The sequence below is a fragment of the Petaurus breviceps genome, unplaced genomic scaffold, assembly GCF_028583685.1.
Source record: "Petaurus breviceps papuanus isolate PSGF00001 unplaced genomic scaffold, PetGlider_PUasm1.0 164, whole genome shotgun sequence".
Taxonomy (NCBI): domain Eukaryota; kingdom Metazoa; phylum Chordata; class Mammalia; order Diprotodontia; family Petauridae; genus Petaurus; species Petaurus breviceps.
The window spans coordinates 4,853,302-4,879,789 of NW_027185735.1; the positions used below are offsets into that span (position 1 = coordinate 4,853,302).

The following is a 26,488-nucleotide window of genomic DNA, read 5'->3' on the forward strand; positions in this document are numbered from 1 at the left end:
CAATCACGGCACAGCCCGAGAAGGTGGGGCTAGAAGCGAGTTACGTCACATTTAATAAACTTTATTGTCAATGACTGAAATGAACAATAAACAAAGAGGCGGGGTCCGAAATTCTAATACCGGTATGTCTTTCCCCCAAAAGAACAAACCAATGAATTGGGCACGAAACTAAAAGAAAACTAGAAAAACAGTACATTTGAAAACCCCAATTGGATAAAAAATAGAAATTTGTAAAGAAGAGATTTTGTTGTTGTTGAGCCATTTTTCAGTCACCCATTCGGGATTTTCTTGGCACAGATACTGGAGTGATTTGCCATTTCCTTCCCCGTTCATTTTACAGGTGAGGAACTGACATAAGTAGGGTTAAGTGACTTGCCCAGCGTTACTCAGCTAGTAAGAGCCTGAGGGTAGATTTGAAAGATGAGTCTTGGGGGTGGCTAGGTGGCACAGTGAATAGAGCTCTGGAGTCAGGAGGACCTGAGTTCAAATGCGGCCTCAGACACTTAACACTTACTAGCCATGTGACCTTGGGCAAGTCACTTAACCCCAATTGCCCTGCCTTCCCCCCTCCAAAAAAAAAAAAAAAAGGTAAGTCTTCCTTTGCCAACCAGCTATGCCAACTAACTGTCCAAGAAGAGATTAACAAACTAGAAAGCACAAAAATTAATTAATAAAACTAAAGGCTAGGTTCTTTGAAAAAGTTAATAAAATGCATAAATCATTACCTAATTTTAAAGAAGTTTTTATGAATGATTTTTATTAAAGAAAGCATACAAATTACCAATATAAAAAACAAAAATGGAAAATTCTCAACAAATGAATAAGACAAAGGAAATTACTAGTTAACAAAACTATAGGCCAAGAAAACTGACAACTTAAATGAAATGGATAAATAGATACAAAAATATGCAATGCCAATATTGACAGAACAAAAATAGAGAATTATAATTTAGCGTCAGAAAAATAAATTGAATAAAATAATAGCCACAACCAGAAGACTTTGCGAGCAAATTCTCTCAAACATTTAAAAAACAATTCCAATATTACATAAGCTATTTGCAAAAATAGGAAAAGATCATACCAAATTCATTCTGGGATGAAAACATATACTTATACTTAAATAAGATACAGAACAAAGAAAGTATACCAACATACCTAATGAACATTGCCACAAAAATTTTAAATAAAATATTAAGAAAGTGTTTACAGTAACCTATTATTAGGAAGTTCAGAAGAGGGGAGGGATTTCAAGCTATGCAAAAGTAGAATGAACTTTCTATGGTGGTAATGAATTACTCCAACACTGTTTCTTCGAATGGAAGCTAGATGATCCCTTGTTAGAGGTGTTATAAACAGTATTTTTTTTTCCTGAGATCCTTTAAACTCTTGAGATTTTATGATTTGTAGAGAGATAGAGATATAAATATATGTGTGTATACACATATATATGTGTGTGTATGTATTATACATACAAATTTTATTTTTACACATACTATCAAACATCCATGCAGATGTGTTTATGTATGTGTGTATGTACATACATGTGTATATATACAAGTAAAAATTTGTATACATATAGATGTGTGTATGTGTGTAGATAGAAACACAAACCATAAAATCTCAAGAGTTTGAAGGAATCTCAGGAAAAAATATATACATATGTTTATATATGTAAGTACATATATGCACATGCATACACATATATCTCCCCAGGCCCACAAATAGCTAAAATGAACCATTATAGTTTAAAGTGCACTCAGTTGGGAATTAGGTGGCAAGGCTTCTAGTTCCAGCTTTGCCACTGACTTGGTCTGTGCCCTTGGGCAAATCATTTTACTTCAAATCACTTTCAGTATTCAAAAATGATGAGGTTGAGCTAGGTTAAAATCTAAGGCCCTTTCTGGCTCTAAGATTCTATCACTTTCTTAATTTATCCTAATGTAATAAGAATAAAAGGCTTGCTGGTAAAGATATAAGAGCGAGATTAGAGCATTTAAGCTTATAAATTTGCACAGATTGGTCTCCTTGAAAAATAATTGAAATAATTCAACAGGAGGTAGAGAAAATGCAGTACTCTCCATCAATAAAGAATTACAAAAAGGCTCTTCACTATTCCATGTGAATCTTAAAATATCTCTGGTCTAGGGGATTTGATAATATGCTTAAGGGTTCTTACTTTCATCATGTATCATGGATACTTTTCAAGATTGTAGTGCTCTATGACTCAGAGCTATATAGTATTCAACAGGAGACCTAGATGGGTTCTTGCAAAAGTAAGCAGCGTTGAAAGTATTTTGCAATCTCTCAAATGTGATCTAGCTTGATTTCTTCATAGATGATTAGAGCTAGAAGGGACCTTAAAAATTATCTTGTCCAAACCCCTCTCATTTTACTGATGAGGGAATTGAGACCTACAGTGGTTAAATGATTTATCCAAACTCAGAAAGATTTTAAAACATATGTTTGGCATTCAATTCTTTCTTGGGATATAAGCCTAGTAAAGGAATCTCTGAGTCAAAGGGTAGAGACATTTTAGTCATTTTATTTGCATAATTCCACATTGCTTTCCAAAAAGGTTTACAACTCTACCAACAGTAAACTACTGTACGTATCATATGACAATCATTCAACATTGACTTTCCCTCTCTTTTGTCTTCTTTGTCAATTTACAGTATATGAGGTAAAAACTCAAGGTTGTTTTGATTTGCATTTCTCTTAATAGCTATTTGGAACATTTTTTCATGTATTCAAATACTGTTAACATTTTGCAACTTTTTGAGAACTATTTGTTCATATTCTTTAAATCTTTTGATCATATATATTTGTTAATTATTTCTGTATCTCGGATACCAAATACAACAAAAAAAAATTGATACAAAGATATCTTTTTCCCATTCAATTGTTTCTCTTTTTATCCTTGGTTGTATTAATGTTTGTGCAAATGCTTTTTATTTTCATGTAATCAAAGTTATCTGTTTCTTTCCCTACATCTTATTCCCTCCCCTGTTAGAGCTTATATTTTTTCTCCCCTTCTCCCTTCCCCTCCTTAATAGTTTTTCTTTTGACCACCAACTCCCTCAGCATTCCCTTATCAGCCCCGCTCCCTTTTCCTCCCCTTTCCCCTTACTTCTTCCCTCCCTACTAACCCCCCCCCCCCTTCATAGCCCTTTTCCCCTCCTACTGACTGTAGGATATTTTTATACTTGATGAAGTATGTTATTTCTTCTTCGCACCAAGAATGACAGGAACAAATCAAATGCGAAGCTCCTCTCCCTCCCCTCTTTCCCTCTGATATGATACATTTTGCATCTCTTCCCCATAGAGTCCTACGCTTAACTGGTTATTCCCTCCTTGCACCAGAACCAATGAGGGGAAAGCTGATATAATACTCATCTCCCTCCCTTCTTCTCCTCTGCTATATTGTTTTTATGCCTCTTTGTATGGCATAATTTACCTTGTTTTACCATTTTTTTTTACCATTTTTTACCATGTTTCATAATTTACCATATTACATAATTTACCTTTGTGTGGCATAATCTTTTCCACTTCATTCATTCCTCTTCTTCCATTGCTGTCCCTTTGTAGCCCTTAATAAGATTTTTTAATCGTCATTTTGTGTAATTTATACTCATACCCTCTACTTGTCTATAAACAGTTTGCTCTTATTAAATAACAGTGTGTGTATGTGTTTTCCTTGTTTTCCTTTCTATGTCACTGTTGCATCTTGTAATTGGAGGTTGAATTTTCCATTGAGTTCTGGCTTTTTTTTATCAGGAAGGTCTGGAAATCTGTTATATCATTGAATGACCATCTCTTTGCCTGGAAGAATATGCTCAGTCTCACTGGGTCCGTGATCCTTGGTTGTAACTCAAGCTCTTTTGCCTTGTGGAAAATTGTATTCCACTGCCTCCAATCTTTCAGCGTAGAGGCTGCCAAATCTTTGTGTGATCCTCACTGTGGTTCCTCAATATATGAATTGTTTCTTTCTGGACACTTGAAGTATTTTCTCTTTTACCTGGTAGTTCTGGAGTTTGGCAACAACATTTTGAGGACTTTTCAGTTTGGCATCTCTTTTAGGAGGTGTTTGGTGGATTCTCTAGATTTCTATTTTATCCTCAGGCTCTGGTATCTCAGGGCAATTTTCCTTAATGAGCTCTTGGGGAATTTCCAGGCTCATTTTTTCATCATGATTTTCTGGTAAGCCTATGATTCTCAGATTATCTCTCCTGGATCTGTTTTCCAGGCATTTTTTCATTGAGATATTTTACCTCTTTTTCTAATTTTTCATTCTTGTTGTTTTGTTTGACTAATTCTTGGTTTCTCATAGAGTTATTTGTTTCAATTTGGTTGATTCTAGTTTTTAGCAAATCATTTTCCTTGGTTAGTTTTTGGAGCTCCTTTTCCATATCATACACTTTTTAAGGAGCTGTTTTCTTCATTATAATGTTTTTCTAATTCTGCAATTTTGATTTTGAAAGAATTATTAATTTTGTCTTTTATCTCTCTCATTTGGTTTTCAAAGTTCCTTTTGAGCTCATCTAGGAGAGCTTTCCTTGCTTGGGACCCCTTCCCTGTTGATGTTTCAGCTGTGGGTGTGGAGTCAACATTGTCTCCCTCTCAGTGTGTTTCCTCCCTCTGAGGATAGTAGGACTCCAGAGTCTTTGTAGTCTGCTTTCTACCTATTTTGAGGCAGGGCCCTAGCCATGCCCTTCCTCTAGGGTTCCCAAGCCTTTACTGTTGAGGGTTTTGCCCTGGGGCAATAGTTACTATGTTTTCAGGGTCAGAGGGGAGGGGTTGGAGCAGGCGGGTTTCACTCTGCCATCCTGGTACTTGGAGGTCCTGATAGGGGCTCTTTTTTTTTTTTTTTAAATTTCTGGGCTATGGAGTGGTAGTCCCAGGAGTATTTGCTGTCCCGGACAGGGGACCTGCATTTGGTTCTTACCTTGCTCTTTCTAGTCCCAGCCCTTTGGTGATAGGCCTGGTAGTGGCCCTTGTGGTTGGTGGGATGACTTGCCCCCCTTGTTGATTAGGCCTCCTCCCGGCCTGCCTCTGCGCCAGTCTTTATATTTTAAATGAAATATAATTTATTTTTAAATTATATTTTAAGTTCCAAACTCTCTCTCTTATTTCCTCCTTCCCTTGTGATTGAGAAGGCCACCATTTGACATATTTTTACATATAGACATATATACACACACACACATATATACATATTTTATTTATTTATTTTTAGGCATCTATATTCCAAATTTTTATTCAGAGTCTGCAATAACTTATTAAAGTAGTGTCAACATTTAGTAGATTTATGAGCAATTCCTAAGTGCTTTTTAGATTTGTTTAATTACATAAAAACATACCAATTCTATTGTTTATACCTACAATTCAAGTCTCTTAATACAACTATATAATATTTAGTTTCCTTTTGACAGGAGTATAATATTTTTCTTTATATTCCCTGATTGGAAAATATATTTCAAGAACTGAAAGTATTATCATACTTTTTTAAAATACTGGATTGGAGATTTTGATTTCATTTGGTGCTTTCATTCAGTACCATTACCTGCAAGTTTGACTTAAACTTGAAAGAACTGAATGCAGACCTTAGCAAGGACAATATTCTACCTCAGCTGCACATCTGCATAGAACCAAGAACCTTTTACATTGTACCAGACATTAAGATAATTTTGAAATGGAAAGAGATGAAAACTAAAAGGACATCAAGGAACTTAGTATTCTAATAAGTTTACTGTCTGTGTTCTCAGAGGAATAAACAGCACTGTGGTTAACCTATATAGGAAGACCCTATAAGGATGATGAAAAACAGAAGGAGAAAATAGGAAGGAAAGCAATAAGGACAATTCAATAAGAACAACAATAAATAATAAAAGGAATTAGCAGAGACCAAAATCATAGGATGAGGTGCATAGGATGCCTTTTGTCACATCTGTAAAGAGTTGTTCTCTACAGAAGATGATATCGCATCATAATACCTTCATTAGCTACAGAAGGCAGTTATTTTGTCAGTTATTTAGTTGTGACAGTCCACAGAACATTAAATATAAAATAGAAGCATGATAGTACTTGAACCTGTATTGTTTCTATTCAAACCCTGAAGAGAACAAGATGTTAGTAGTAATAGTAATTATAACAACACCTCACTTTTATGTAATATGCCATAGTCACAAAATACTTTCTTTATACATTATTTCAGCTTCTGTGCTTCTTGCAAACTAAGAATAATTTTGGAAAAAGAAAGGAAAGTTCCTCATTAAGAGATGGGTGGAAGGGCCAGGAGTGTGGACCATTCCTTATGTTCTAAGATTCAGTCATTTTGTTGGTCAGTTTTATATGATTGTTTTTCTTTGTTAAATGAAGAGTTTACAGTGGTTTATGCAGGTGAATTAGGAAATTATTCTGATGTTAAAAAACAAAAATAACCAACAGTCATCAATAAAACATTAAAAGGAAAAAATCAGGAAAGACCTGTTCATTTTACAAAAATTAATCATGCATTTCAATGACAATTTTCAATTATTAATAAATTCTGAAATACTTTGAGTATTTTCAGTGTTCTGGCTTTGTTGTTTTATTTTTAAACAGAAATTACATGTTTTACTTTGTTCTTTGGGTCCTAGCAGTGGAGGATTATGAGTTTGTTTGGACAAGTCTGTCACTAGTATCAACTCATCTAATAATGTATTAAATATCTTAAAATTAAAAATCTAATAAGATATTAAACCAAAGAGATGACTCTTGAGGAATCCTCACCAAAGATTAGAGGTAGAAGTTCACCACTGGAGAAGGAAGCCACCATTTCCACTTGCAAACTAAGGGGTATGCTCCTCTCTACTGTTACTCGCATGAAAAAAATACTAGGGTAGAAATAAAGTTATGTGGTAAAAGAAACTGTAAATTCAGATTCAAAAGATTTGGGCCCTATTCTTAGACCTGTGCAACTATGGGACCTTGGGTAAGCTACTCAATTGTTTTTAATTTCCACATGTTTCCTCCTTTACCTGCTTCCTGAACCCATGTACATAGATAATCCTAATACAGAACCTGTGAGAATATAATGAGATAATATATATAAAGGCTCCAGATTGGATTTTATGCACGTGTTATATTAATTTAGTGTTAATCAAGGTTGAAAATCACTTAAATTTTATTTCCATTTCCTATATTTGAAAAGATAGTTATTTAAAGTTCAATGGATAGATGTATGGATGTTTAAAGTTCAATTTAAATGATCAGTCAACTATCGTCTCAGACCACGGCTCAGACCATTAGATAATACTTTTTTTAAATCAAAATACTGTATTTGTTGCTCAAGTAAATTGATATTTACTTGAATATTATGCTGTATTTTCTGTTCAGTACATATAAGAAATTAAATTAGGAAGACACTATCTAATAACTAGCAGTCACATTAGGTCATGGACCAAAATAAAATGCAAAACATTAGTCTAGGCAATACAAAATTACATAGGTCATGGATATTACTAACTCAATGTTCTAAATAAGACATTAAAATAAAAATCAGCATAGGGCGTGTGGCATACATCCATTTCAGATGAGGTAACAGTACCTATCTCTCCTCTTAAATTTTTTTCTCTTTCCTTTATCCTTGACCTTTTTCCATTGGAAATATAGCTAAAAGAAAAATGTGAAAGAAAGAATTAGAAAAAGTGAGGTTGGTATAATAACTCCTAATGAGCGTTCTTTGGGGTTGTAGAATGTAATGTTTAGTTAGACCCAGAACAGAAGCAATTATAGTGGTGGTGACAATAGGTGTATATGTGTGTGTATGTGTGTGCGTGTGTGTGTGTGTGTGTGTGTGTGTATGGTATGTGGAATCTGAGAGGGGGAAATTAAATAAACACACCTCTCTTTTCTGTTTCATTCAAAGCATGGACCTTGAAACCTAAGAAAGTATTGAAAGTTCTTAGAGATTAACATAGACTGCAGCCATTATAAGGTATTTTTCCTAAAATAAAATAAAATAAATAGGGGGTGAAACCCAAGGAATAGAAAGCTATTTTGGGAAATAGTGGCTAGGACACTGGGATCCTGGCCAAGAATTTGCTAATCAAGTGTAATTCACATCTCATTCCTTTATCTTCCCCACCCAAGTGTCCAAGTCAAGAAGATAAACTTTATTTATCTAAGAGCCTAGAATAGTTATTACTCCCCCAACATGTTTCTGACATGGTCAGACCATCATCTCCTTATTTTAGAATTTTAATCTCTCTGATCACTGCCCGTACACTAACAAATTAGATCCCAAATCAGATTAAGGAATGATCTGATTTTACTAAAGTAAAAATGAGTTTCAGAATTCCAGGCAGATCCATTGTAATCTTATTACTAGGGACTGTTGAGATAAAGTTTTCTTATAGGTGACAGAATTTTTCAGTAATTTTCCGAACAACTAGGAATTCATGTATACGCAGAGATAAATATAGATCATAAACTGCTGATTAAGGAATAAGTATGGGTTTTTTTTGTCACTTTAAATGATAAGAAATGATAGTGATTTTTATATCAATGAAATACAAGGTGTATTGAAATCTACTCCAAATCTACTCTTTTTAATTATGATTAATTATATTTACAAATAATTATGGAACATCAATATGCTGCAGTTTTAGGTCATTAACCATGGACATTTAGTTGCAAATACATCCAGCATTACTATTTCCAATCATCATCTTTTACCAAACTAAATCTTTTTTAATTAAAATGCTAAATATTGAGTACATCATATTCTCTGCAAGGAAAATTACAATAATAAAAAGAAAAAAGTTTCTTGCTAACCTTGTTAAATAGGGCATTTGTTTATAGCATATGTAAGTATTAATCTAAGTTCCATGAAACTATAGTGACACACATTAATATAAAATATTATAAGGAAATATGTAACATCATTAACAGGATGTGATCCAAATTATACCTTTCCAAATGATCAATTAGTATACATTTATCATTTGATATTCTTAAAAAGCTTCAGTAAGATTGTTTCCCCAAAATGACTATAGGAAAACCAAATTAAATTATATCAATCATTTTCGCATTTAGCTTTCACACCTTTTTTCATGCAGAGAACTGCACATGTACTAGAACATTTCAATATGCAATTTTAAGTATGTAAATTCTATTTGAAAGATTTACAAAATAATCTACCATTTTAGTTTTGATTTAATATTCTCATAATCTTTAATATATTACAGAGGTGACAATGTGACAGATTGACAAAATTTGACAAATAACAAAATCTAGTAACCACCACAAAATGGTTAATAGAAGAGCAACCTATGGAATTTCTGTAATGGTGGTAAAAAAAATTATTGGAGGTTCAGAAGGCTATCCTGAAACTCATTTTCTTGTTGCTTAATTTTACTTTTAAGTACAAATGACTCAACTAAAATGGAACAAATAAAACTGGAACAGGGGTAGACAAACACCAGGTAAAGGCTGGGGGTGAGGAATAGGAGATGTAGCTGGGAAGGAATCACGTTGCCCTAGAATCATGCCAACTTCCCTTGCCCTCCCTCCTTCAGATGATTTATTTACTTCCTGTTTTATGTATTAGATTAATGGGACTAAGAAAACTGCCTATTGCCAGCTGACTTACTTAATGTTTTCACTAGATTAATTTGTCACTTTTTTTCATTAAAGGAAAATAGGACCCAATAAGACAAAACTTTAATATGATCAAATGACACATGAAATAGCTTCATAAAGCTGATAAACTTTCTTGACCATATAAGTATATAAAGCGATATTATTATACAAACAATATATATTAGTATATATTTCTCTTGAAAAAATTCTAAGCAAATAGGCAAAGACATTTCCTTTCTCAAACTAGGAGAAAGACAATAGAAACAACAGAGATTTACATTTTTACTGTCCATCTCCATAAATTACATTCAGAATTTTGTTTTTCCACAGATACAGAATTTGTAATTCCATATAGAAACCATTACTAGTTTACAGTGTTTATTTTAAGGTACCTAATGGTTCTCAGTCAAACTATAATAATTGGCCAGATGGCCAATTGCTTTCTTTTTAGTCAACAGTTACTAATTATCTGTGTATGTGAATATATAATTCTTCCTTCTAATTAGGTATCCACTTGGAAAAAAAGGTGCTACAAATATGCACACATTGTAGCCACAAAACTACTGAACCTCAAATTTGAGAAAGAACCTAGACATCCTCTTAGATACCTGCATCTACTAAGTAGTCATCCTGCCTTTGCTTAAACATTGGAAAACACTATCAGATTAGAGGCAGTTGAGAGGTCTAGTGGATAGTACCGTGTTTCCCCGATAATAAGACACTGTCTTATTAATTTTTTGGAAAGAAAAACACCAGAGGGCTTATTTTCAGGGGAGGGCTTATGTTGTCCTGCCTCAGCTCTCCTCTGCGGCACTGCTCTCAATGGTGCCAGCAAGCAAATCACTGGGGAAGAACAGGATGACACGCTCACTGCTGCAGCTCTGATTGGATGCAGCTCGGAGTGCGGCGTGTGTTTCACCGGGGGGAGGGGGGGCAGATGGTGCATACAGAGGGTACCGTAATGTAGCGTGTAGCGCAGGGGATCACCTTCACTACAGTAGCAATCTCAATAGGGCTTATTTTCGGGGGAGGGCTTATTTTAGAGGAATCTTACACAGTAAGGGGAGGGCTTATTTTCGGGATAGGTCTTATTATCGGGGAAACACGGGTACTAGACTTTAAGTCAGAAAACTTGAATTCAAAACTTGCCTCAAATACTTACTAGTTATGTGACCCTGGGCCAATCTTTTAACCTCTCTCAGCCCCTCAGTTTTCTCATCTGTAAAATGGAGATGTAGAAAGCAAATGAGATATGTAAAGCACTTTGTAAATTGTAAGGTATTATATAAAGGCTATTATTATGAATATCAATGGCATTAGTATTCACAATAATTTATTATCAGCATCTATTTAATTTTTGACATGTCTAACTGTTGTAAAGATTTTCCATATATCATATTATTTGATTCAGTTTAATGCTAGCCTGTCAAGGTTTTTTGAATTCAATTGACATCCAGTGTATTAGCTATATTTTTTTTGTCATTTTTTTTGCTTTGTGTCATTTTGAAATTCGACAAGCATGACATTTATGTATTTATGCAAGTTACTGGTAAAAATGTCAAAAGGTCAAAGGGCACAGGGTCACACACAGATTCTGAGGCATTCCATTGGTGAGACCTTTTGCCAAGTTGACTTTTCTTTGAGATTACCCATTCAGTCAGTTCCTAATACATTCATTTGCAAAATTCATCCCAATTAATCTAGTCCACATTTCTCTATCTTTTCCACAAGAATGTTTTTGGGGGAGGAGGGGAGTTTGAGGAATTTGTATCCATTCATTAGAGGACAATTTAAGAACTAACTTTCTCTTTGCTATGCTACAGGAACTTCTCCACATTTTTTTTCAGGTCCTTCATGTGTAATGGTAATAGGAATTTGAAGATCTTTCCTGCCCTTTAATAGGCTGAATGTAATCACACAGTGCCTGTGGTGGGAGATGTTTGCTAAACAGGTGGAGCAGAACCCAGAGGAAGCTGAGAGTCAGAGGAGCTAGAACAGGGGAGGAAAGCAAGGGGACAGCTAGGCTTGTGAGTGTTTGTGAGAAGGCTAAAGTATGGTGTGGCTCCCTGCTGTGTTATGGTGTATTAACTTTTTGAAGAGTAGCTGCTAGCTACATATTGGGCTTTGGTAGAGACTGAACAACTGACTCTGGGCCATGAAGTAATATTAAGGCCTGGACTCCCGATTATGACCTGGGTAATGAGTACTTCAGCTTTTCCCAGAATTGTTCATGCACAAGAGGCTAACATAATTAAATGGAAATTGTACATTCAAAATAGATTTAAAACAGGCAAAAGTGGAGTTTCTGCTCTACGTGAATCTATAGCAAACATAGATGCTCAGGGAAATGATACATCCCCTGAACCAAAACAACAGTTGGTACAGTCCTTAGTAAAATGGAATGAGGAATATGATGGATTAACTGAAGAACAAAAGAAACATGCATGGTTTAATGATGAGACAGAAAAATATTTGGGCCAGAAAAGACATTGAAAAGAGGCAACCTATAACCCATGTACTAGGCAGACTTTGGAAAGTACTGGGACAGGTGGAAATAGGCAATATGCTGAACTTATGGAAGTACATCAAGCCATTAAAACAGAACAAGGAGGACAGTGTCATATATTCACTGATTCTTGGGCAATAGCTAATAGGTTAGGTACATGGATGTCCATGTGGAAAAATGAAAATTGGGAAATGGTAAACAAGTCTGGGACAAAAAAATTATGAGAAGATATATGGGACATGTCTTTGGTTACTAACTTGTCAGTTTTTCATGTAGATGCTCACATGGCCTTCACCACACCAGAATGTGAGTACAATGCACAAGCTAATTGATTAGCAAAGACCGCTACTTAACATATTGTCCCTACTCTGATACCAACTGAAGATCTGGTACAAGCAAAATGGGTCCATAAAACAGTCAGCCATTTAGGGGTCCAGGCCACACAAAGGTGGGCACAAGATCAAGGTATTAGTATCTCTCATTCATTGTTAAAACAAATAGCAGAGTAATGCCTTATATGTCAAGTGGAAAAGGAATGAACTGTTCCTCGGGTAGTAACTGGGGGGATAGCAAGAGGATAAGTTTCAGCCCAAATTTGGCAGATAGATTATATTGGTTCCCTGCTCCAAGATAAAGGATGAAAATGTATGTGTACTTGTGTTGACACCTATTCAGGTATACTAGTGACTAGTCTTTATAAGAATGCAACCCAGAAAAACACCTGTAAAACTCTAGACCTCATAAGTCTGTATTATGGAACCCCGATGTAGATTCAAAGTACAATGGGTCACATTTCGAAGGTAATGAAATGAAGATATATTGTATATTAAACAATAGAGAATGGATAAACAATGGAGAATGGATATATCATGTGCTATATTATCCACAAGCATCTTGGTTAATTGAAAGAATGAATGGATTATTAAAGAACAGGATATGAAGTTAAGTTCTAATAATTTGTATCAACATTGGAAGGATAATTTGTTCACTTCTTTATGTAATTTGAATAATAGACCATTGGGAAAGTATACATCTAGTCAGAATGATGACCCAAAATCTGCAAATTTGAAAACAGCAAACATACATGATCCCAAATATTGAGTATTGAACTGTAAGGCAAGATGTCTCAGCACTATATCCAGGAACACCTGGTTCAGCAGGATATGATTTACATTGTTTAGAGGACTTTTGTTTGGATAGAAAAGAAGTAAGAAAAATCTCTACTGGAATATGTATGAGAATCCCTAAAAATCATTTTGGATGGATATTACCAAAATCAGGATTAGCAACTTGAAGAATACATGTGATAATTGGAGTAATAGATTCTAATTATCAAGAAGAAATTATTGTGATATCCCAAAATTTGGGTGAAGTACCCATACAATTTTGTAAAAATGATTGAATAGTACAAGTGATCATTATTCCTTGTGAAACAATATCCCTTGTGAAAACTGACCCTCCTTCCAAAATAACCATCAGAGGATCTGAAAGGTTTGGTTCTACTGATAGAATAAAATTGGGAGCTAAAGTATGGGTAAAGCAGAAGCCAGATGATGTTCCAAAGGCTGTAAAGGTTAGCACATGGGAAAGATAACACTGTAACTGTTGTTGATTCAGGAGAAGATGATTACTTAATTGTACCCTTAACTCATATATTCTACTGTGAATGAGGCTATGATAGTGGATTCATGGACTCTAGAAGCATGGCTGATCCAATTATATCTACCCTGCTTTTGGTTATTGACTCCTTATTTCTTTTTGGCTTTTTGTCTGTTAAACTTGTTTGCTTAATTTGTTTCCTGCAGGCTTAGTACCCTCCACCTGCAGATGTCTGATCATTTAAGCCAGATGCCACCTCCTGAACACACTTGTGATGTGCCATCCCTGGACCTGGTGTTGACTGAGCTCCAGATGCCAGCTAAAGAACTGACTTCTTGAATGGGAACTCTTGGGGCAGGGATAGCTCTATGTCCAATCTCAGCAGGATGTAGCTATTCAAAGAAGAGCCCTTTGCCCCTTACGCCAAGATTTTGAGCCCCATTCATTCAAGGGGGGAATGATGGGGTGCTTGTGCTCCAGTCCCACCCTCAGATATTGTTTAATGTGCTTATTTTGTGTTATCACTGTTATATTGTTGTAAAGTCCTGTTGACACCAGTTACCCCTAAACTCCCATTAACCTGTGTAATGAAATGTATTATTAATGTATTTTTTGCTATGTGAGGTACATGAAAGATCTTGGGGCAGAATGTAAGGGTAATGGGAATTTGAAGATCTTCCCTGCCCGTTAACAGGCTGAATGTAATCATTCTGTGCCTGTGGTGGGAGATGTTTGCTGACCAGGTGGAGCAGAGCCCAGAGGAAACTGGGAGTTGGAACAGTTAGAACAACAGGAAGACAGGACACAGGCAAGGAGACAGCTAGGCTTGTGAGTGTTTGTGGGGAGGCTAAAGGATGGTGTGGCTCCTTGCTGCTATGATGGATTTGACTTTCTGGTGTTGGGATTTGGCTTTCTTGAGTGTGAATAAATGTTTTTGCTTCTGTCTTCTATGTGGAGAGTCTGTTAGATTTTGCTATTCAGAACTGTGCTGACATGTTCATAGTCGCTGTCAGGGCTGTGAATATTGTGTTGGTACTACATTGACTTATATTTTAGTGCCAGACTAGATAGGCATCTTTATTGAGAGTGTTATTGTCAGTAAAAAAAAAAAAGGCACAGGACAAAGTGATCACAAAATTCAAGATTATAGTAGAAACAGGAGAAAATTTGAATAAAGAAATGGAATAAATGGAAAATAAAATCCTTGGGTTTAAAGGCCTATCAGCATAAGTGGTAGGAAATGCATTAAAATTAAATCCCCACACTAGAAGAGGTAGCAAATAATGTCAAACTTTAATCAGAGGACCAGGGTGTCAAACAACAAATTTGGAAAGAACAATAAAAGCAAAATGATGGTGAGTAATGATAAAGAGGATGTTAACCTCAGAGGAGTTGTGAGAATATACCTTCCTCTCTTCATTGCAAAGGTGGGGACATTATGGATGTGGAATGCAGTTTGCTAAAGTACTTTTCTTTTTTCTTTTAAAATCTTATTTCAAGGGATGGATCACTGGGTGACATGGAGGAAAATGGGATATAAATGAATGTGATTTTAAAACAAAAGGCATTATTAGAAAAAGGGAAAAAAGATTGGTATAATGTATAGAGAGGGTCAGTCTTAGAGCAAAAAAGACATGGGTTCAACTGCTACCTCTGACACATACTAGTTGTGTGAGGATGGAAAAGTCACTTAACCTCTTATTGCCCTGGTCAATACTATGTTACAAAAGAGTTGCTGATCTGAATCACTGGAAGGAGTTTCCATACCAAGAGTTCTCTATTACAGGGGCGGCCAGGTGGCACAGTGAGTAAGAGCACTGGTTCCAGTGTCGGGATGATCTGGGGATCAAATGCGGGCTCAGACACTTAGCACCACACCCAGAAATAACTGGCCATGTAACCTTGAGCAAGTTACTTAACCCTGATTGTTTTAAAAAAAAAAAAAGAGTTCTCTATTATGATACCATGACTCTGTACTATATAGATAAATAGACATCAGTAAAACTTCTTTTTTTTTAAGCAATTGGGGTTAAGTAACTTGCTCAAGGTTACATGGCCAGTTATTTCTGGGTGTAGTGCTAAGTATCTGAACCTGCATTTGATCCAGGTCATCCCGACACTGGAGCCAGTGCTCTTACTCGCTGAGCCACCTGGCCACCCCTAAGCAATCGGGGTTAAGTAACTTGCTTAAGGTTACACAGCCAGGTGTTTCTGGGTGTGTGCTAAGTGTCTGAGCCCAGGATTCGATCTCCAGGTCTTCTCAACACTGGAGCCAGTGCTCTTCCTCGCTGTGCTACTTGGCCACCCCAGTAAAACTTCTTAAATGGAGAATTATCTGAAAAAGCTGTTCATTAATAATTGAAGAAATGCACAGTAAAGCAAGCTGTGGAGATATATCCATCAAATTAGCAAAGATGAAGTAATCCAGTGTTAGAAGTGCTATGGGCAGGCAGGCATAGTAATTCACTGCCAGTGGAACTAGGGAGCTGACCTAGGAAATAGTTCAGAATTTTGCAAAAAAATTTCCTAAATAACCTTTGGCCCAGGAATACCACATATAGGTTAATACCCAATCCAGTCCAACAAGTATTTATTAAATGCCTACTGTGTATAAGGCATTTTGCTAGGCATTGTAGCTACCAAGCCAAAAAGTGTCCTTGCCTTCAACATATTTTACTGGGGGCTATTATATGTATATAGATAAGATTACTTAATGGTAATTTAAGGTCAGAGAGAACACCAGCCACTAAAACTATCAGGAGAGATTTTCCACAGGCACAAATATACATAAGCCAAGCCTAATCATTCCAAGAGGTAGACTTGAAGAGAAAGTCATTCCAAGTACTGGAGTGGGGAGGGTTGGGGGGAGCAGATTATGCAAAGACATGAAAGAGGAAAATAGAATGCCAAGTTTGAGGAAGAGCAAGTACTCTAATTTAGTGAAGATATAAAATACATGAGGCAGAAATATACTTTATAAGGAAGTTTGGAGCCTTGATTATGAAAAGGACTGTGAAGTTTGTGTTTTATCCCAGAGGCAATAGGGTGCCAACAAAGTCTCTTGATCAGACAATGACTTGGTCAGATATGTACTTTAGGTAGATTATTATGGGAGCCTTCTGGAAGATGGATTAAAGACAGAGGATACCAGGAGGACAAATCAAAAATAGTTGTAATAATCCAGTCAAGAGGTGATGAGGACCTGAAGTATGCTAAGGAGTTTAATGACAGCAAGGCAAATTGCTATATATAAAAATATTTATAGAATCATTTGTAGTAAAAAGGTAGAAACAAAATCTGTGCACAATAAATAGAAACTGGTTGAGCAAACTGCATGTGAATTTAATGGATTACTGAAATGTAGAGAATGACAAATATGAAGAATTCAAAGACACAAAGTGAGGAAGATTGATGTCTGAGCCAAAAGAATAATACATAGGACTACAACAATGTAAACAAAGGCAACACTAAAAAGCAATAAAACTCAAGTTAAATATAATGTTCAATGTTAATATTATACTCTCACACAGTTTAAAGCAACATTCAAAGCAGCTTTTTCCATTAACAATTGGTACAATACTGAAGTAGAACTTTATAGTCAAAATTAGGTCTATAATATGGACAGAAGAGATGGAGACTGGCCAATGGGGGCCAGACCTTAGAGTATGTAGATTATGTTCTTCCTAGTATCATGGCCTTAGAAGTGCACAGTGGAAGGGCAGCCCTTTACCTCCATGTTTTAGAGGACACACAGATATTCTCTGTTCTTTATTTGCTCTCTGATCTATAACTGAATGGCCATACAAAAAGCAAAAACATTAAAAAAGCTGTCTCTTTCCTGATGACTTTGGGTGAGGAGGAAGAACTGCTCTAAGTTTCTGGGTGTGAAGAGAAACAATGAGTCAATCCAGGTTGCCACGTGATTTTGAATGCATGGTGCTTACTCTAAATAGATCACTTTTCTCTCTGTTACATTTCTTTTTTCCTAATCTTAGGTGAATAAGTATCAGTGACAAAATGTCACAGACTCTAGTTGTTGAACCTTAGAGGCATGTCCATTGAACCAGATTGGCACCTGTGTGATTGAGGCAAGCAGTGAATCAATCCAGCAGCCAATCAGTTATGCCCCAACCAGAAGGGAATTCCATGGGATGAATGTCTCAAACTCATTCTCCCAAGGACCTGAGGTGATGGAGTGAGTCCCATTTAGGAGGGTTTTTGTAATTCAAAAGCTATTCTATCTTCTCAAGAAATATCCCCTTCTAAAAGTTAATTGATGTTAATTTGTTCATTGATATTGAGAAGATTGCAATGAGTAAACTGACATTGAGACACTAATCACTGGTTAGATGATGTTGGAAAAATAGTAACTGGATATTAAGGGAATACCAAATGGAGGTACATGAACTATAATTATAAGAAGATAATTCAATCCCTCAAGATACCTTAAAATGCCAAAGAGAGTCGTTGCTAGCTGACTTCTGGGGACTCAATCCATCAGTGCTTTGGAGAATTTGGAAGGTGAGCCCAGAGCCTGTTACAAATCACTTGTTTTCAGTTTTCAGAAATATTTTTTGTTCAAGTTAGAGGTGGGGTGGAGAATGGAAGGTCATAAAGGATTATTTGTTTACCAGGAAGTGTCGTGTCAAAACAATTATGAACCAAAAATTTTTTTAATACTGATATAAATGTATACACAGTAGTGTTTTATTTTATGCTTTGAAGTGTCTCTGACACAAAAAATGACAAGAACCCTTGCTATAAATCATGTCCACTTGTATGACCCTTTATCAGTGTAATACTACAGTTTCACAATCAGAGGGTGAGTCGAATCTGACTTTTTTCCCCTAAGATAGCCAGCAAATTTGTTGGGGTCAGGGAAGAAGATTAGGGAGCATTGAAGAGGGTGGTTGTCCTTTGATCTTCTTTTAGTTTTGAACATTTTTTCTTGAGTAGTCTCCTAAATATTACCATTTTGGGTACAATATATCTCTTGGATTAAATTTTTGAAGTTCTATCATATTTGCTTATAAAGTTTCTAGGACTTTTTCTAATTGAGTACATAGTAATTAGGTCTTGCAGAATCTTCCAATAGTTTACCTCTAGTTACTTTACAGATGAGGAATTGAGGTCTGTAGAGCTTAAGTAGCAGCATTGGTAAATTTCTATGGAATTGATGCTCCTATTATCAGCAACCCTCTGAGAAGACCAGACTAAAATAAAGCTCATTATTAACCCCTTTGGAAGTGTCTGCCTGTCTGACCAGATCAAATGAACCTGTTAGAGGATGGAGTCCCAAGACCTTCCGAGCCTCCTTTGCATTATCTGTGACACACTTTGTTTTCCATTAGTTCACATAAATATACCCATGCTTTTATAAATTATTCACATATTCATTTTATGACTCAGTAGCATCCCAGCGGTGTCCCACACTTCACAGCTATTTCCAAACTGATGGATACTTGTTTTGTTTTCAGATCTTTGTCACCATAACAAAAGTGATGCTGGGGATATTTTGATGTATCTAGGAATATATCACTAGCAGTGGGATGTATGGATATTTTAGCCATTTTTTGGTATACTTTCCAGAATAGTTGGATAAATCCACTAGCACTGTTATCTACCTTTCTACATCAATGCTATTTCAATGAGCACTTCTCAAATCATTAGAGATTTGGAACACTCTCATGTAATTAAGTTTGTAGCAATTCTCTTGAGAACTGTTTATGTCCTTCAATACTTAAGCAGTTAAGTGGCACAGAGAAGAGAGTGCTGGCCGTGGACTCAGGAAGACCGAGTTTAAATCCAGCCTGACACTTAACACTTGTGTGACCCTGAGCAAGTCACTGAACCTCTCTGTTTCTTCAACTATAAAATGAGGATAACAATAGCATCTGCTTCTCAGGGTTGTGGTGAAGATAAAATTAGGTATTTATAAGCATATATGTATTTAGGGCTGACCCTTTTTCTTACTTTGTATTACTAGTGCCTAGAACATAGTAGCTCCTTGAGAAATGGAGTGATCAATTAATAATCTCAGTAATTTCTTATGTGTTGCTCTTTCTTGTTTATATTTCTCTTAAGTCTTTCTAGGACTGAGCAGGGCATTCCTGTCTTCTCTCTTGCCCCTCTTCACCAAGATCAGACCCAGATCATTCATTTTTAATTACAACCTAAACAGTCCTCGTAACTAGAAGTATCAGTGAAGGGGTAAGTATAAGACACCCTTTACTACATGCTACTTCCTACATGGATTTATCAGTAAGGAAATACCACTTTCATGAAAACAACCCCAAGATAAATCATTGTCTCCATCTTACATATGAAGAAATAGATTTGCATACGAAGTGCAGAGAAATTAATAGAAATGTCTGTGATCACACAGCTAGTTAGTGGAAGAGTTGGAACTTTTCTGATTCTCATTTTCAGGAAATGTTAGGTTAGCTTGTCTCCAAAATCCTACACATGAAATCTATAATCAGCTTAGTCAACAAGCATTTATTAAGTACTTGCTATGTACCAGATTGTGTTATACATTGGGGACAGAAAAAGAAAAAATAGTCCCTGTTCTTTAAGAGTTTACATTCTATTGGGGGGAGGCCACATGTAAATGACAAAGTATATAATACAGCATAGATGAAAGGCAATCCGGGAGAAGGAATTAGCAATTTTGGGGCTAGGGAGTAGGGAGGGGGTACAGGAAAGACCTCCTGCAAAAGGTTGGATTTTGGGTCAGTTTTGAAGAAAATAAAAATAAAACCAAGAGGCAGAGGGGTAAAGCGTTCCAGGCATGATGGTAGGAAGACAGAAGGCATGGAAGGGTGATGTAGTGGTATGTTTGAGTAATTCCCAGTAGGTGAGGATTACTGGAATGTGCAGTGCTTGGAAGAGAGTAAAGTATGACAAGACTGGCAAGGTGGAAAGGGTTCAGTTATGAAGAACTCTTAATGACAAAGGGGTTTATATATGATTATGGAGATAACAGGAAGCTACTTTAGTTTATCAAGGAGGCAGGGGAAGGTGATACGATCAGACCTATGCTTTAGGAAAATAACCTTGGATGGACTTGGAGTGGAGGCCAAGAGACCAGTTAGGAAACTATATGTAGTACTCCAGGTAAGATGTGGTGGAACTACGGAACTAAAGTAGTGATTGTATGAGTGGGGAGAAATAGATGTATGAGAGACCACGTAAAGGTAAAAAGACAAAATTTGACAGTGAATTGGTGAGTCTAAGTGAGGAACTGAAGGAGACACTGAGATTGTGAACCTGGGATGAATGGAAGGGAAGGGGTACCTACCATTGGTGCTAATAGGGATACTTGGTAGAGGGGAAAATCTGGGAAAAAGATTATGAGTTCAGTTTTGGACATATTGAATTTGAGATGTCTACAGGACATTAGTTTGAGGTTTCTGTTTAGGTTAGAGTAAAACACATGAATTCTCTGAGTTTGCTCCATTAATCAAATGCTTAGTTGGAATAATTGATTATAGTAGTCTACTGTATTAATCAGAGTACAAATAAAAATATTCTATTTTAAATTTTTTTACAAAGTATGGTCGAAATAATTGCATAGAATATTTCTGTGCTCCTTGCCTAACTGAGCTTCAAGAGAAAGAGACTCCAAGTGCAAACAAATATATTTTATTGAATTTCTAATAATATCATGAAAGGCACACAACAAACTTAGTTACAAAATAATTCAATTACGTTATCATCTTGGTATGATGGTCCTTTCACAGAAAGGATTATTTACAACTTGATTAGGCATAAAGTTCATTGTTGCCAACATATGTTGTCCATATAAAAAGGCATATAAATCAAATCTGTATACTGACCAATTATGAGTTTTTAAAAAATCAGATGCAGTATAAATAGCAGTTTTACACTTTTTAGACCACAATTTTTTTCCCTTTTTTCGCTTTTTGGAGGGCAATTGGGGTTAAGTGACTTGCCCAAGGTCACACGGCTAGTGTTGTTGTTGTTAAGTGTCTGAGGCCGGATTTGAACTCAGGCTCTCCTGACTCCAGGGCTGGTGCTCTATTCACTGCACCACCTAGCCGCCCCTAAAACACAATTTTCAAATAAAAAAGCCTAGAATATTCAATTTGAGTTTTCCATATGCCATTTTCCCTTGCAACAGTGGTGTTTCCCAACAACTAGACTAGAGAAATGAAAACCAAATTTTTTCTTTGTGTCATTATTAACACAAGCATAAGAAAACCACTTATAAAATAAATTGGAAAGAAGTTCAGCCAAATAAACAACAAGGTTGGGAACATACTTAAATACTTGATGCTAACCAAAGGTTAGAGAATGCAAAGCATAAGCTACTCTTTTTATCACTAGCTATATTCTTTCTTACATGTCAGAACAAATATCAAGTGTTAATGGAATTGACCATATAATGTCCTTCAGAGAACTTTAGCTTTGCCATGTTTATTTCAATAAGCCTTTTTTTATGGAAAAAATAAGTTGTTTAATGACATATGAAAAACATACATTAGTTAATGTTTTCATATTGCACAGTGCCACTTGAAAACAGAAGATCAGATACTTTTGCAAATCTGGATATCTGAAACTTTGGTTAAGTAATGCATTTGAATAAGAGCAAATATTTTCATGAAAACAGAGTATTTTCCCCTTTTAAGCTGTCAATTAAAATAATCTGACAAGTATGCAAGCTATAAATAAATTGACCATATGTGCTTGCAAAACCTCAATGATCACAAATACATGAGGTGCAACAATGCTGGAGTACTTCCATATATAGTGTTCTGTAATACTGCTTCCCGTGCCAGGGTCATATAAAAAAAGTTTGCTGTACTCCAACTCTACTTTTCATCTTACAACATCATTTATATAAAAATATCACACTTCTATATAAAATTATATATTTGAATATAGACAAATGTATTTTAAAAGAAAACATGATAGAAAAATGGCATATCAAAATATGGTAAAATAGGGCTGCAAGAATATAAAGCTATTCATTTAAAAATATTTCAATAAAAAGGCATTGTGCTGTGAAGGTCTCTGCCATTGTTTCAGCAATGTATTCACCTTACTTGAAAGAGGCAATTTCACAACTGTACTGACTTGCTTTTACTTTATCATGATAATGGCTTAGTGGTTAGTTTTGAAATTTGCTCAAGGCTAATGGTAAGAGTAACATTCTCCCTATTACAGGTCTTATCCTTGGTAAGACATTTAAAAATACACAAAAATAGCTTTCTATATGAAAAGGGACGACAGAAAATTGTGCTTGTGCAATCTAATCATCCCAAACTACATAAGTTAAAGCTTAGAAAATTTATTGTTTCTAAGTAGTATAACAAAAAATGGCAGATGCTGACTATATGCTAAGTAAAAAAACAAACCTATAAGCTCCATACACATATAAATACACAAGCCTATATATATTTATATATGTATAACATATGCATATTTTAAAAATACTTTGAACAAACATTATGGCATCAGAATGACCTGTCATTGTTCATTTAACAAATAAGAAACATATACTTTAGGTATTTTTCCCTATTTTTTTTTAACAGAAATTTGATTTGTAAACATCACAAAACATGCTAGGATTTGAGCAAAAAGCTTATTTTTTGAGTAAGTTCTCAAATAAGTTCTAGAATATTTCTGGAGAGCTATGACTGTATGTTACTAAACAGAAATCTGTCTACTGCAATTGGTTTCACAAGGTATAACTACATACATAGAAGGCCACAAGACATTATTTAATTTGTGTATTTTGGATACAAATATCTATAATATTTACAGATCTTTGGTTTGCTAGAACCACTCCTCAATCTAGTACCTATATTAAGAAGGCAGAAGTCACAATATAATGGCAATGTTTATACAAAAGTCAATGGTATCTTAACAACACAATTGTATGTGCTTATAAGAACTAACTGAAAAAAAAATGCTAATGTTCTTTATGTAAAGTTGAAACAGAATTTCTTTCCAGGTAAGCAGTGCAAACTGAGAGGATCTCAAGTCATCCTGCACAATTTTGTTGCTGCCATGAACTGCTGAGTTGGCAGTACTTAAAGTGCAATCTTTACAAAGATTTGATATGCATTTACATCACTTGGAAGAAAACCATGTATAGTGGGAGAGGGTATGGGGGGGAATGTATAAGAGAGTAAGCAGGAGAAATATGGCATAAGAAACTCTTAAAACAAGAAGAATAAACTTGAATAATCTCTCTCTTGAAGCAGTATTCCTGCTATACTCATGTTTTAAACCACAAATTCTGGTATTTCATCATGGGTAAGATCCAAAGAGAAATATTTGCTTGTTCTTTTGACTGGGAAAGTATCTTGTATGTTAATACACTGCTGAGCCAAGCAGCTATTACAATAGAGGCCTTCTTCATCCACTTCATGACCACATCCAAAAGTATAACTCTGAGCAGTGTCCTGACACAGACCTGCTATCTGCAAGAAGTCTTTTTGGTAAAGTCTGATATCATCCAAACTCAAGCTATGCCGATCAGTGGAAGTCTTTGGTTTTCGACAGACAGCCTGCAAAAAAAAAAAAAAACCCACAGATGATAACAATTACAAGATATCAGATGTAAAAGGTTTAATGTCTTTTACTCTGTAAAGACAAAATATTATAGAGATAAGATGGAATCTTACAAAATAATGACAAGTGTGAACACTGATTAAGAACAATGGGGTCTGAGGTGGCTAGGTGGTGCAGTGAATAGAGCACCAGCCCTGGAGTCAGGAGGACTTGAGTTTAAATCCGGCCTCAGACACTTAACACTTACTAGCCATGTGACCGTGGGCAAGTCACTTAACCCCAATTGCCCTGCCCTCCCCTCTCCAAAAATAAAAAAAAAGAAAAAAAAGAGAACATTGGGGTCACCTCTCAAAAACAGAAAGCTGCAGTGATTAGGATAAAGATTATATCTAGCAGATACTGAATGAATCATAGCTTTCATTAACTTAAGAAATGGTATAAAAGCAAATAAATAAATAAGATAAAGTAATTTTAAAAATATTTTATATAAATTCAGGAAGAGCAGAACTATAAATAGTATATCCAAGAAAAAGGAGTTCTTTAGAAGTCATTCTCTAGATTTGCTCTTTGATCTAATAAAGGACAACAAATGTCAAGATGCAAAATATCCCTTCATGCTTTTCCAGAGATAGAATTGTGGCTTGGGTAGAGCAATTATATGAACCAACAAGATAATTATTACCTCATGTGCTTTACCAGTCAAGGATCATAAGAGACAAAAATATAAGTGTTGCTGGACTAAAAAAAAAAATTAACTAGGCAAGAAATTCAAGTGTTGCAGACACAGCTTCAAACAAGTTCTTAGAATTATTATATATTTTTTACTAATATGCAATTATTGTGGCTTTAGGTTATTATTGTTTGCTGCCTTATGAAATCCTGACAAGTTACTTTTCATAATTCTTTAAGACTAACCAAATTAGCTTCAAGGGGAAATAATTCTCTGGGATGTGTTGTTGTTAACAAACATACTGACATAGGAACCAGATATAAGTTCAGGACCTCAGGCCACAGATTTTTTCCCTCTGATACGGGCAATATGAGAACCAAAGAAGACATAAACAAGCATTTCAGGTAAAAAATGAAAATCTCAAAGGAAATAAAGAATGAAACCATTACAAACAGAAAGCATGTATAAGATCAGGTTTTTTGGGATATTCTTCTTAGTTGGCTATAAATTGAGGACCTATTTTATAATTATTAATTGATCACATTAATTTTGATCTCATCAAATTAAATTTTTGCACAAAGTCAACGCAATAAAGATTAGAAGCAAAGCAGAAAGTTGGGAAACAATTTTTACAGCAAGTGTTTCTGATAAAGTTAGCCTCAATTTCTCAAATATATAGAGAACTGAGTCAAACTTTTTTTTTTGCTTTTTGGAGGGCAGTTGGGGTTAAGTGACTTGCCCAAGGTCACACGGCTATTTTGTGTGTGTGTGTGTGTGTGTGTGTGTGTTAAGTATCTGAGGCTGGATCCGAACCCAGGTCTTCCTGACTCCAGGGCTGGTGCTCTATTCACTGTGCCACCTAGCCACCCTGTCAAACTTTTAAGAGTATCAATTCACTGCCCAATTGATAAATGGTCAAAGGATATGAACAGGCAGTTTTCAGATGAAGAAATTAAAACTATTTATAGCCATATGGAAAAAAAAATGCTCGAAATCACTATTGATTAAAGAAAAAAATATGTAAATTAAAACAACTATGAGGTACCACCTCACACCTATTATATTGGCTAATATGACAAAAAAGGAAAATAATAAATGTTGGAGATGAAGGAAAATTGCATCACTAATGCATTGTTGGTAGAGTTGTGAACTGATCCAACCATTCTGGAGAGCAATTTGGAACTATGCCCAAAGGGCAACCAAATTGTATGTACCCTTTGATCCAGCAATACTAGGTCTATATCCAAAGAGACCATAAAAAAAAGAAAAAAGGACCTACATGTACAAAAATATTTATAACAGCTCTTTTTGTGGTGGCAAAGAATTTGAAACTGAGGGATGACCATCAATTAGGGAATGGCTGAACAAGCTGTGGTATATGAACGTAATGGAATACTATGGTGTAATAAGAAATGAGGAGCAGATGGACTTCATAATAACCTGGAGAGACTTATATGCTGAGTGAGGGGAGTAGAACCAGAAGAACATTGTACACAATTACAGACACATCATATTTGTGATTACTGACTGATAGACTAGGCTCTTCTCAG

The 26,488-nt window shown here is 35.5% G+C and overlaps 1 protein-coding gene and 1 long non-coding RNA gene across 4 annotated transcripts in view; one reads left to right on the plus strand and one right to left on the minus strand.

Annotated features, from left to right (window-relative positions):
• The first annotated feature begins 75 nt into the window (after positions 1-75).
• On the plus strand, positions 76-14,674 carry LOC138156799 (uncharacterized). Its single transcript, XR_011167223.1, has 2 exons — positions 76-340; positions 13,933-14,674. It is a non-coding gene; the product is annotated as an uncharacterized lncRNA (long non-coding RNA).
• A 6,680-nt stretch (positions 14,675-21,354) lies between these two features.
• The window catches only part of FRMD6 (FERM domain containing 6), a 117,601-nt gene continuing 112,467 nt past the window's right edge, over positions 21,355-26,488 (minus strand). For 2 of the 3 annotated variants that reach the window (XM_069082237.1, XM_069082236.1), the window contains one exon: positions 21,355-24,264. In XM_069082237.1, coding sequence (XP_068938338.1) covers positions 23,980-24,264 — 285 coding nt within the window. In that variant the 3' untranslated portion in view covers positions 21,355-23,979. The remainder of the gene's footprint in view (positions 24,265-26,488) is intronic. The other variant, XM_069082238.1, reaches the window with a different exon arrangement.